The following is a 12,946-nucleotide window of genomic DNA, read 5'->3' as shown; positions in this document are numbered from 1 at the left end:
CTGAGACTTGCACCCTCAAGGAAGCAACCTTCAACCCCTTATCCAATCCTGCCTGCAGAAAATCCAAAATTCTAGCTACTTTAAAGGCTCTTGGATTGTAATTTTTTCCAGAACACCAATGAATATAGGCTTGCCATATTCTATGATATACACGGGCCGAAGAAGGCTTTCTTGCTCTAAGCATGGTTTGGATTACTTGCTTTGAAAATCCTTTAGCCTCTAAGATATAGGTTTCAACAGCCACGCCGTCAAAGACAGGCGATCCAGATGACTGTGACAACAAGGACCCTGCATTAACAGATCTGAACGTTGAGGGAGCAGTATCGGTGCTTCCACGGACATTCTCCACAGATCTGTGTACCAATGCCTTCTTGGCCAAGCTGGAGCTATTAGAATGATTGCTCCTTTTGCCTGTTTTATCTTTCTCACTACTCTGGGTAACAGAGATATTGGAAGGAACAGATATGCCAGCTGAAACCTCCATTCTACTGACAGTGCGTCTACCAGGACTGCTCCTGGGTCCCTTGTTCTTGATCCGTACCTCGGAACTTTGTTGTTTAGACGAGACGCCATAAGGTCTATCTCCGGTAGACCCCATCTGTTCACCAGTGTTTGAAACACTTCTGGGTGTAGTGCCCATTCGGTTTCCTGAATGGTGTGCCGACTGAGAAAATCCGCTTCCCAATTTAGTACACCCGGGACAAATACTGCTGACAATGCTGGGAGATGGAGTTCTGCCCACTTTAGAATGGGAGTTACTTCCTCCATCAGACTCTTGCTGCGAGTCCCTCCTTGATGATTTAGGTATGCTACTGCCGTCGCATTGTCTGAGCGGATCTGGACTGGTCTTCCTTGTAGATTGTCCTTTGCCTGAACTAGGGCCAAGTAAATGGCTCTTATTTCTAACAGATTTATCGGCAGGCGACTTTCCCTTGCGGTCCATTTTCCCTGGAACCATAGGCTTCAGAGTACCGCCCCCCAACCTTGCAGGCTGGCATCTGTCGTCAGGACTTGCCACTCTTTTATCCAAAAGGGTCTCCCCTTGTTTAAATGGTCTGTCTGTAGCCACCATGCTAGAGACCTTTTTACATTTACTGGAATCTTTATCATCTGCTTCTTTATTGTTTGATGATTTCCGTTCCATTTTGTCACAATGAGATGCTGCAATGGTCTGGAGTGGAATTGCGCATATTCCACCATGTCGAACGTTGATACCATCAGACCCAACAGCCGCATTGCTGCATGGACTGACATTGTCTGGGCTTGCAACGCTTCCTGAGCCATGACCTGCACCTTGACTATTTTCTTCTCTGGTAAGAGAACTCTCTGTAGGTCTGAATCCAATATGGCTCCCAAATGAACCATCCGCTGTGATGGATTCAGGGACAACTTCTCCTAATTTATGAGCCACCCGTGTCTCTGTAAACAAACTATCGTCTGTTGGAGATGGCTCAACAGTAAATCTTGCGACGGTGCTAAGATTAATAGGTCGTCTAGGTATGGGAATATCCTTATCCCTTGTTTGCGCAGACAAGCTGCCATAACCACCATGATCTTGGTAAACACCCTGGGTGCTGTAGCTAGCCCGAAGGGCAGAGCTTGGAACTGGAAGTGTTCCTTGAGGATGGCAAACCTGAGGTAACACTGATGTGATAGTGCTATAGGCACATGTAGGTAAGCATCCCACACATCCAGAGATACCATATAGTCTCCCAGGTCCATAGCCAACATTATGGAGCGTAACGTCTCCATGTGGAACTTCGGGATCCATATGTAATTGTTCAACATCTTCAGATTTAGAATTGGTCGATATGACCCATTTGGTTTCTGGATTAGAAACAGATTGGAGTAATACCCCTGTCCCTTTTGTGATGGAGGTACTGGGACAATCACACCTGACTGCAGTAATTTTTGGACTGCTTCTTGCAGGGCATTGGCCTTCGACTCTATACGAGACGGGCTGGTGCAAAAAAATCTTTGAGGAGGCTGCCTCCTGAATGGGAACCCATACCCCTGAGATACTACCTTCTGCACCCAGGCATCTGTTGTTGACTGTTGCCATGTGTGTGCAAATTGCAGGAGTCGGCCCCCAACCCTGGAATCCTCCAGGCGGAGGCCCGTCTCTTCAGGCTGAGGGCTTTTGTTCAGGTTTGGAAGCTGGCTTTTTGCTAGCCCACTGCTTCTTACCCCTGGATTTAAACTGGGGTTGTTTAGGCTCCTCTTTACCTTTCGCTTTGCTTTGCCAGCGAAATGAGCGAAATTTTAAACCCTTGGACTTAGGGTTGTAGGTAGCCGGAAATCTGACCTTCTTCGATTCAGCCTCTGACTCTAGGATATCCGATAAAGGTTTTCCAAATAATATATTACCCATGAAAGGCAATGCTTCCAATTCCTTCTTGGACTCCGCATCTGCCTTCCAGGTCCGTAGCCAGACTGCTCTGCGAGCGACTACTGCCAGGGCTGAAGATTTAGAAGCATCAGTGCCTACATCAATGGCTGCTTCTTCTAAATACTGGGCAGATTGTCTTAAACGGCAAAGACGATCCTCTTGCTCCCTAGTAGGAGAGGGGATGTCATTCTCTAGTTCCTCTATCCATTCGCCCATTGCCTTTGCTACCCAGGCCGAAGCCATAGCAGGTCTTACCACTGCACCCACAAGAAAAAAAAAAAATATTTTTCAATAGGCTCTCTACCCTCCTGTCTGTGACATCATTCAAAGAGGTAGATGACAGTGGCAAAGCAGATTTGTGCACGAGTCGCAGAACATGTGCATCTACTTTTGGAGGAACTTCTCTCTTCGAACAATCTCCAGCAGGAAATGGATAATAAGAATCCCATCTCCTAGGAATCTTATACTTTTTACCGGGCGCTGCCCAAGACTCATCCATCATTTCCGTCAACTCCTCTGACGCTGGAAATTCAGCTTTCACTGACTTTGTTCGTTTGAATACAGGTGCTTTTGCTTTTAACGCTGTCTTGGCTGTTTCTTCCAGAGAAAGCACAGCCTTTACTGCATTAATGAGTTCAGCTACATCATCTGAACTAAAGCTCTGCGACTGATCATCATACGGAGTTGAATCTATTGTTTCTGCATCATCATCCGATGTATCCTCTTGTGTAGTCTGCCATACAGACGTATCTGTCTTAGTCTTACCTACCCCTTGGTTGCTTGTAGAGGCTACTGGAACCAAACCATAGGAAGGGAGCTGCATGTATGGGTTCATAGTGTAACCTAACCCCTGAGGTGGTGCTACTGGAGCTAACCTGTCCGCTATTGAAGACAGAGTCTTTGCGAACATATTCCATGGTGGCTCTACTGGAGGTTGAACTAACTCCTGTTTTTTTACTTCGCTGAAAAGCGAAACAGTTTGCACACAAACCCTCATAAGTGACCAATTGAATCATATCAATTACCCCTGACTTACAAGATAAGCATGTTAGGGCTGTAGGAGTGCTTGGTAAATTCTCCTCATCACTTTTGCCGCTCACAGACATTTTTTCTGATATTGACTACACAATTTTGTGACTGAACCACACCCTATAATCAGTATATAGAGGTGAAATCAATCTGACCACAGTGCACCTGATTTGAGGGTCAGAACAGGACTGACATTACACAGAAAAGTCAGCACACATACTAGCAGTCAGTCACATGTTAAAGCATTAGACATTGTCATATGAGAATACAACCTCCATAATAACTTATACATAAGTAGGAAATTTGTACTTCTGTTTAACTGGTTCTTTTTCAACATAACATGCAGAAAACACAGTAATATACAGGTCTCATATGCAATAGGTACTAAAAATTAACAGTGCACACTAAGAAGTAGAAGGAATTTTTAGTACTGTATACCCTGCCTCCAGGGAGCAGGATACAGGGAGACTCACCACACTTCCATATCCAAGCAAAGACGCTCGAAAGACGCCGAGTGGATTCAGACGCTACTGGTGTACACTGCCGCTCTTGGTAACTGATAACGGACACGGACGCTCACCAACGGACACGGACGCTGAGCGACTCCACGTGCATGCAGACACTAAAGGCCTGCGACTCGGTCTGGGCGGGTTTATATCCAGTGTACACAACCGCAGCGTCTAAGCTGCGACCGAGTACCCTCGTGGTAGCGTCTGAGCCGGAAGTGAGGTTATTCAGTTCATGAAACGAGAGACCCGCGGGAACTGGCCATGAACTCGGAGGAGGGACGGCCAGGAGAGCGCCTGAAACCCCCTGTTGACTTAAACTCCCAGGATCGCGGCCTCACCTAGTCCTGGCGCCTATGATCCCCGGAGCGTAGCGCTGTCACACTCGAGATGTTCGGCGCATCAACGCGCTGTTTGTAGTCTCCACCAAATCAGCGTAGCTGTGTCCTGACCCCTCTAGTAAGAGGAAGTCCATATACTCACTGTCTCCCCATGCTCCGGCCACAGCCTGGTAACGTCTGCTGGACCTGCTAGAACATCCGACACAGACGCCCGTCAAGACAGCACTGTACCGCGAAGGTAAGCGTTGTTGCGACCCGGTGGGGAGTTGTTGGAGCGACTCTTTCTAATACACGTTTAAGACGCTGTTAAGAGAAGTCGCTCAAACAAAAACAGTAAGTCTATAAAAATAAAGTAATGAAAACTTGAGGCTGCTTTCACAGCAGCCCTGTGACCATGCGGCTTCCTGTCGCACCAAGCAAAAAACTGATCTGACTGAATCAGTGGGCGGGACTATATAGTGGAGGCCCCAATGCATCCTGGGAGGCCAGAAAGCTCGTGACCGTGTTGGTGCCATTTTCGCTGTCGCTCGACAATATCCCAATGTTATCCTGTGGATAATCCTGTGGACCCAGCCAGAGAAACTCATTGTACATGATTCAACACATTCATTTTTAACTTAATACTTAGTATATGTTAAATCACAAAATAATGCAAATCCATAGAATAAAAATAAATCAGATTTTGGGGTATATTCAATAAGAGTCGGATCCATTCCGACATGCAGTTGTCAGAATGGATCCGACAACCCCTATTCAATGCACGGCCAAATCAGACTGTCGGATTTGGCCGTACACAAGGACCAGTCCTGCTGCTGCTGTCAGCGGCTGCAGATGCGCTGACAGCAGCGGCCAGGTGCACAGATGGCGGCAGGCGAGAGCAGGTGGCGGCAGGCGAGAGCAGGATGGCGGCGAGGGTAAGCTGGCCGACGGAGGGGAGCAGAGACTGGCGGCGGCAGGAGGTGCTGGCAGCGGGGATAGCACAGATCGGCAGCCGGCAGGAGAAGCTGGCTGAGGGGGGGGGGGAGCTTATCTGTGGCGGCGGGGGAGGGTTAGGCACTGCAGGGAGAGAGGTGCCTGGCCAGGGGACGGCCAGGAACCTATCTCCCTGCAGCGTCCTCCGCCATGTCCCCCCGCAGCCAGCTCCTCCCGCCGGCTGCCGATCTGTGCTCTCCCCACTGCCCGCAGCATCTGCTTGTCTTCTCACCTCAATCCGACTTGTTTTCAAGTCGGATTGAATTTGTTGGAAAAGGGGCCAAAACCTGTCGGATTTGACCCAGTTTCCGACAGAAGCACGTGGATCGGCGGCTATTCCGCCGATCCACGTGTTTTCAGACAAGGAATTCCCGACTTGTCGGAAAAAATCATTCCCTATTGAATAGGTCGGAACCCCTTCCGACCTCTCTCTGTCGGAAGCTGCCGTCTTTCCGACAAGACGGCAGCTTCCTACAGTAATTGAATCCAGCCCTATATGTACCAATCACACAAGACCAGTGCCTATGTGAAGAATTACAGATCTCATTGGCACTTACAGCTCTGACGTCTCTATGTACTTTGCGGTTCCTTCAATCGTGTTACAATATTCTGTGGCAAATTTGGTAATGAGCTGGAGCAGGGTTGCGCTCTGGTCCTCCACCGGTTCACCGTAACTATTGAGCAGGGACTGATACTGAGACGCCAAAACGTTGATCCTGGTCTTCAGCTCTGGCAAACAGTCTCTGATGTGATGCATTAGGAGCCTAGAGAGAGAGAGAAGGACCACAATGTATAAACTCCACTGTTTTAGGACAAGTTCGGGAGCCCAGGTCAGCCCCGTTAGTGGCTTAGATGCAATAAAATACCAGCAAGATAGAAGGCGAGGAGCGGAGACCATGGGCGGAGCCTGTGAACAAGCAATAGTCATCTCAATTAATATTGAGATGATTCTTAGTGACGATGGTGCCCGGAGACATAAGCCGGAGGGTACTTGCCTGTTCAGAGTCCGTGCTAGGTACTTGGTTCCGTTCCTAGTGGCCAGAGATGGATATTTCTTCTGAAGGAACGCGTATTCGTCCCGGATGGAGTCTGCCACGATCTTCTTGTTATTAATATCAAGCTGACTCCTAGAAATAATAGACAAAATTCAGCTTGTGATGCGTACATATTGTGGTTAGCTGCCAGCACTGGATACATATGTGGAAGTCTAGATTATCAAGGTCTCCTGATGGTTAAGTATCCAACATGCCAAGAGTTGCAGTAGTGGATATTTAATCACTAGAGCAATTCAGTACTGCTCTAGTGCCGGGACTGCCGGAACACTGCTACAGAAGAAGCAGCAATACTTACCGATGGCCGTCCAGCCTTGTGCTCATGCATGACACGAGGTCATACAGGTATCCGGACTCTAGGTTGACACACATTAGGTCGACACGACCATTAGGTCGACATGGAAAAAGGTCAACATGAGTTTACTTTTAACTTTCTCTTTCATCCACTAGGGGACACTGGAGTTCCTCTTAGACATTAGGGGTGTGAAGCCTGCAACCGGAGGTGTGGCACAATCTAACAAATTTGCATTGTCTGCACAGCCGGTTCCTCCCCCTTCACGCCCCTCATGCCTCAGTTTTGAAAATTGTGCTGGAGGAGTAGCACGTTGGAGCGCTCCTGACTATATGCAGTGACTGCATCAACCTAATAAAAGGGGGACAAAGTCTAAATATTATTGAGAGACAAAGATCCCCTTTGAAGGGAACGGCATCTCTCATCAGGAGATCCTCATGGGTAACTGAGTACTGGTTGATACAAAGGGCCCTAGTATACAACCTAGTTTAACTGGCTGGTCGATTAAGGGAACTGTGCTGCTAATAAAGCTAGCACAGTGATCAACAGAATTATTAGTTAAACAGTGCTTAAATAGATTATACCTTGAGTTACAGTGTCAGAGCTCCCTTGGTGAAGGGAACGCTCTGAACACGACACATAGAACAGAGCGGACAGCGCTGAGAGCGATAGGTAGCGCACACGCTGGCCGGGTGAGTTACCGTCGCTGTACAGAGGGAAAGCATGACTCTCCTCCGCTGACAAGCACCGCGCTAAGACTAACAAGCGGCCACGGGCGGCCAGCGCTGAGCGCGATAGAGAGCACACACGCTGGCCGGTTAAGTCACCGCCGCTGCACATCACTCTCCCCCGCTGTCAGGCGCCACGCTGGGACCGAAGAAACGGCCGCGGGCGTGCGCGCGGAGGTGAGAGAGAGAGGCAGCTGCGGGGATCGATGAAGGAAATAAAACAATAAGAAATTTACCTCAGCTTTAATGTATAGCAAGCAAGGGTTTTTTTAATGAAGAATACAAAAAAGTTTAATAGCGGCCATTTTTTATTCACAAATAGGCGCCAAGCTGAGGGGCAGGAATCAGCCCGCCCCCTCGGGTCATTAACCTATAGACAATCAGATGGGAGCTGTAGTTGGGACTCCCTCTGCTGGACATTTCCAGAACAGTTGAAGAAATATATAGAATAGCAATGAGGATCTCCTGAAATTTATTATTTATACATGTATTTTCAAGGACTTCTACTCAAAGTTCCTGACGGAAATACTAAAAAAGACACGGGACGACCCTACATCGCTGATGATTGACAGCTGGGTCTGTGAAGTTTGCAAAACAGGCTGGTGTTAGAAAGGAAAGATATTTATAGTTAATTTTTTTTTGTTTTAGTTAGTTTTTGTCTTCCCTTCTACATACGAAGGGAGAAGGTTTTACAGCCGGTTTCAACCACTTCACTCCCGTCTTTAATACAGGCTCTTTCTTCCTGTTGTAAAGGGTGAAAGCACTGTTTAAATTGTTAAATAAACGGATAAATATGTCTAAGGCAACAACCAAGACATCTAAGACCTATTATGTGTGTACGAAGTGCAACAAGAAAAGCACTAGGGTTGGCAGCTCCGGGGTGTGCGACTCCTGCTTAGACAGGGACGCGCAGCCGGGAACCAGTGCTCAGTCTAGGTCATGGGAGGATATTCTTACAGATAGAATATCCAAGGAAATGGCGGAATCACGCGAGCAACAATCAGAGTGGGCTGTGGGATTCTCAAAGACGATGGAAGACTTCCTCATTAAATTAACGCCGCCCGCACAAGCAGACACGAATGTGCGCAAGGCAGTTAAAAGACCCCTTCCTGTGGTTCAGGTAACAGAGGAAGAGGATGGTATTATTATGGATACGGAGGAAGGTGAGTTAATTGAATCTAATCTGGACGACTCTGCGGAAGAGGATTCGGCAATCTCAGGCATGGACTCCTTAATTGATGCAGTTAAAGACATCCTAGACTTTAAAGGGGAGAAGAGATTAATACCCCTTTTCCACTAACGAGCACGGGTCGCAGCCGGGAGCCTGACACGGGAGCTGCCCCCTGCTGCGACCCGTGCTCGGTCCCTTTCCCATTAACAGTCACAACCCGGCAAATGCCGGGTTGGTGACGCTTCTAGTGACACGGCAGGGGCGGCGCAGGGAGATCAGATGATCTCCCAGCGCCGCCTTCCCTATGCACTGTGAACGGGAGCCGTGTCACCTTGACACGGCTCCCGTTCACACTAGACAGCTAGCCGGGTTGAACACGTGTTCAACCCGACTAGCTACCAGGGTAGGATTCCCGGATCACTTGATCCGGGTTTACCCTTTTCCACTTGCAAAAAACACGGGTAAATGCGCGCCCCCGTGCACTTACCCGTGTTTTTTGAGCTAGTGGAAAAGGGGTATAAGGAACCTGAGGAATTCGACTTATTCGAATCCCAGAAACCACGTTCAGCAGTGTTCCCCATTCCTAAATCTCTCCAAACTCAAATGGAGGAGGCATGGAAACAACCTGATAAACGTTTTCAATTCCCAAAACGATTTCAGGTAACGTACCCTTTACCTAAGGGGGTAATGGATAAATGGGAGTATCCACCGGTAGTGGATGCTTCCCTAGGAAGATTATCAAAAAAGACAATCTTGCCGATACCGAATGTAACGACTTTAAAGGATGTTTCAGATCGTAAAGTTGACACAGCTTTAAAGTCGATTTTTGTAGCAGCAGGTGCGGCACAGAGGCCTACCCTCATCTGTGCTTGGGTTAACAAGGCCATGGGAGCATGGGCCAGCCGTATTATACAGGCTATTGAGGAGGAAAATAGCCTGGAACAGATCACTCAACTGGCGGAACACATTCGAGAATCAGCTTCATACTTGTGTCAGTAGGATTGCATCGCGCATCTCCGCATCGGCAAGGAGAATTTTATGGCTCAGAGAATGGCAAGGAGATTCTGACACTAAAAAGGCAGTGGAAGCTATTCCCTTTGTGGGTGACACTCTTTTCGGTCCAGAATTGGACAAGTGGATTGCCCAGGCTACGGCTGGGAAGTCCACATTCCTGCCTACTCCTTATACGAGAACCACTACACAGGTTAAGAGGGGTTATTCGGGACCAACATTTAATTCCTTCAGATCTCAGTCCTTTCGAGCCCGAGGAAGAGGTTTCGGTGGAACGGCGTGTGGGGGCAGAGGTAGAGGCCGCTCACAGGCAACGACCAGAAAGCAAGATAAACCTACTGACAAAACCGTGGCATGACGGTCTCCCAGCTCACCTGGGGTCTTCCCTGGTGGGCGCACGACTGGAGAGGTTTCAGGACAGATGGGCCAACACCTCTCCAGAGATCTGGATAAACAACAATCTCTCAGGGGTACAGGATGGAGTTTCAAGAAAGACCTCACAGTCAGTTTTTTACAACAGGTTTGCCTCGGTGCCCTCAAAAGGCAAAAGCGTTACTTACGGCAATTCAAAAATTGCTACAGTCAGAGGTCATTGTTCCAGTCCCTACCTCTCAGAGAGGAACGGGATTTTATTCCAGTCTTTTTGTCGTGCCAAAGCCAGACGGGACAGTCAGACCTATACTCAATTTAAAAGTTTTAAACCAATTTCTAAGGGTCTACAGATTCAAGATGGAATCAATCCAGTCGGTCATTGCAGGTTTGGGACAAGAAGAGTTCATGGTATCCATGGACATAAAAGATACGTACCTGCACATCCCGATTTGGTCACCCCACCAGGCTTACCTACGGTTTGCACTGGTGAAGAATCATTACCAATTCAGAGCTTTACCATTAGGCCTATCCTCAGCCCCAAGGATCTTCACGAAGATCATGGCGGTCATGGTGGCAGAATTAAGGTTACTGGGAATCACAATAATACCTTATTTAGACGATCTCCTAATCAAGGCCTCTTCTCGGGAGAAGCTGATAAAGGATGCTAAGACATCTCACCAATTTCTGATCCAACACGGATGGATTGTGAACTTCCAGAAATCCAACCTCATTCCAACTGAACGGATTCAGTTCCTAGGCCTGATATTGGACACGGTGGAACTGAGAATTTTTCTGCCAGAATCCAAGATTCAGGACATACGGAAATTGGTGACTCAGGTAGTAAAGGCACCGATGGTTTCTCTACACCTCTGTGTACAACTTCTCGGGAAGATGGTAGCGTCGTTCGAAGCTCTCCAGTACGGCAGACTTCATTCCCGACCTTTTCAGATGAATCTCATTGCTCAAGGAGCAGGTTTACATTGGCTACTTCATCGGAAAATTTGCCTTCAACCACAAGTGCGTGTCTCCCTGACATGGTGGTTGGTGCACAAGAATCTTGCAGCAGGGAAAAGATGCGGCATTTGGGACTGGAGGATTCTGACAACGGACGCCAGTCTCGGAGGTTGGGGTGCCGTCCTGGAAGACCATCAATTTCAGGGAAGATGGACATTGCAGGAGAGCAGATTACCCATAAACATTCTCGAATTAAGAGCAGTTTACAATGCACTTCTCTTGGCAGAAGATCTGATCATGTATCAGCACGTACGAATACAGTCGGACAATGTCACGACGACTGCTTACATAAACCGTCAAGGGGAAACAAAGAGCAAGATGGCGTTAAAGGAATCAAGGATCCTGTTGTGGGCTGAGAGGCAAAACATCATCATCTCTGCAATATTCATCCCAGGTGTAGAAAATTGGGAAGCAGATTATCTCAGTCGACAGGACATGCATCCGGGAGAGTGGTGTCTTCATCCACGGATCTTCAAGATGGTAGTGCAGAGATGGGGCCTTCCGCAGGTCGACCTCATGGCGTCGAGGCAGAACCACCAGCTGCCAAGATATGTATCCAGGACAAGGGATACTGCAGCAGAAGGAGTAGATGCGTTGACACTTCATTGGGATTACGAAATGGTTTACATCTTTCCACCCTTCCCACTCATACCAAAGATACTGAAGAGGTTGAAACGAGAACGAGCGTGGGCGATTCTAATCGCTACGGATTGGCCACGCAGGAGTTGGTACTCAGACCTACAAGGGTTGCTGTCAGAAGACCCTTGGCGGTTACCTCAAAGAGGACCTGCTGTCTCAAGGACCGTTTCTTCACCCAGAACTGAACAGACTGCGTTTAACGGCGTGGCTGTTGAAACCAGGATCTTAAGGAACAGAGGAATACCTAGAAGAGCTATTCCTACAATGATTGCGGCTAGGAAGCCGGTGACAGCTGGACATCACTACAGAATTTGGAAGAAATACATAGACTGGTGTCAGGAACGTGGATGGGATTCGAATACCTTCCACTTATCCAGACTTTTACTCTTCCTTCAAGCCGGACTAACCTTAGGTCTGCGGTTGGGATCTCTGAAGGTTCAGGTGTCGGCTCATTCCATTCTTTTTCAACAACAGTTGGCATGCTTACCAGAAGTTCAGACCTTTTTACAGGGGGTGCTACGGATACAGCCCCCTTTTCGTTCCCCCACGGCACCATGGGATCTAAATTTGGTGTTAGATTTTTTTGAGATCACATTTATTTGAGCCGTTACCAAGGACAGACGTAAAATATTTCTTGGAAGGTAACGTTATTGCTAGCTTTAGCTTCGGCTAGGCGGGTCTCTGAGTTAGGAGCTTTATCGTGTAAGAGTCCCTTTTTGATTTTTCATGAGGATCGGGCAGAACTCCGTACAAGAGCAGATTTCCTCCCTAAGGTTGTTTCGGGTTTTCATGTATACCAACCAATTGTGGTCCCACCCTTCAAGGATCTAGCGGATGGGGATGTATCCTTGGATGTTGTCCGAGCTTTAAGGGTGTATGTACACATTACATCGTCCTTTCGAAAGTCAGACCATTTGTTCGTCCTTTATGAGGGACCAAAGAAGGGTTAGCCAGCTTCTAATCAGACCCTGTCTCGATGGACTAGACTTGCAATTAGGCAAGCTTATATTGCCTGTGGTGAACAGGTTCCATTGTGGACGAGTGCGCATACCACTCGATCAGTGGGTGCCTCCTGGGCGGCTGCCAGAGGTGTTTCCACTTCTCAACTTTGCAGAGCGGCGACGTGGTCCTCAGCCCACACGTTCGCAAAATTTTATAAGCTTGATACCTTTGCGTCCGAGGATGCCAAGTTCGGACGTTTGGTTTTGCAGGCAACAGACAGCACTCCCGCCCTGGGAGAGAACTTTGGGACGTCCCCTAATGTCTAAGAGGAACTCCAGTGTCCCCTAGTGGATGAAAGAGAAAAGAGGATTTTGGTACTTACCGATAAATCCATTTCCCTGAATCCTCTAGGGGACACTGGACGCCCGCCTCTGTGCTGTCAATCCTGCTGTGTTTATAGTTCTTGTTCATACAGTTCGTACAAACAG

General features: G+C 48.0%; 1 protein-coding gene across 4 annotated transcripts in view; it reads right to left on the bottom strand.

The window, feature by feature from the left end:
• Positions 1-12,946, bottom strand: part of DNM1L (dynamin 1 like) — an 87,765-nt gene that overhangs the window by 41,951 nt on the left and 32,868 nt on the right. For all 4 annotated transcript variants that reach the window (XM_063928872.1, XM_063928874.1, XM_063928875.1 and 1 more), the window contains 2 exons: positions 6,233-6,364; positions 5,795-6,001 (listed from right to left, as the gene is read on the bottom strand). In XM_063928872.1, the coding sequence (XP_063784942.1) occupies positions 5,795-6,001; positions 6,233-6,364 (339 nt within the window). The remainder of the gene's footprint in view (positions 1-5,794; positions 6,002-6,232; positions 6,365-12,946) is intronic.

Source organism: Pseudophryne corroboree, chromosome 6 (genome assembly GCF_028390025.1).
Source record: "Pseudophryne corroboree isolate aPseCor3 chromosome 6, aPseCor3.hap2, whole genome shotgun sequence".
Classification (NCBI taxonomy): domain Eukaryota; kingdom Metazoa; phylum Chordata; class Amphibia; order Anura; family Myobatrachidae; genus Pseudophryne; species Pseudophryne corroboree.
The sequence above is the reverse complement of the archived record's forward strand: the minus strand, read 5'-3'. Positions and strand labels throughout refer to the sequence as shown.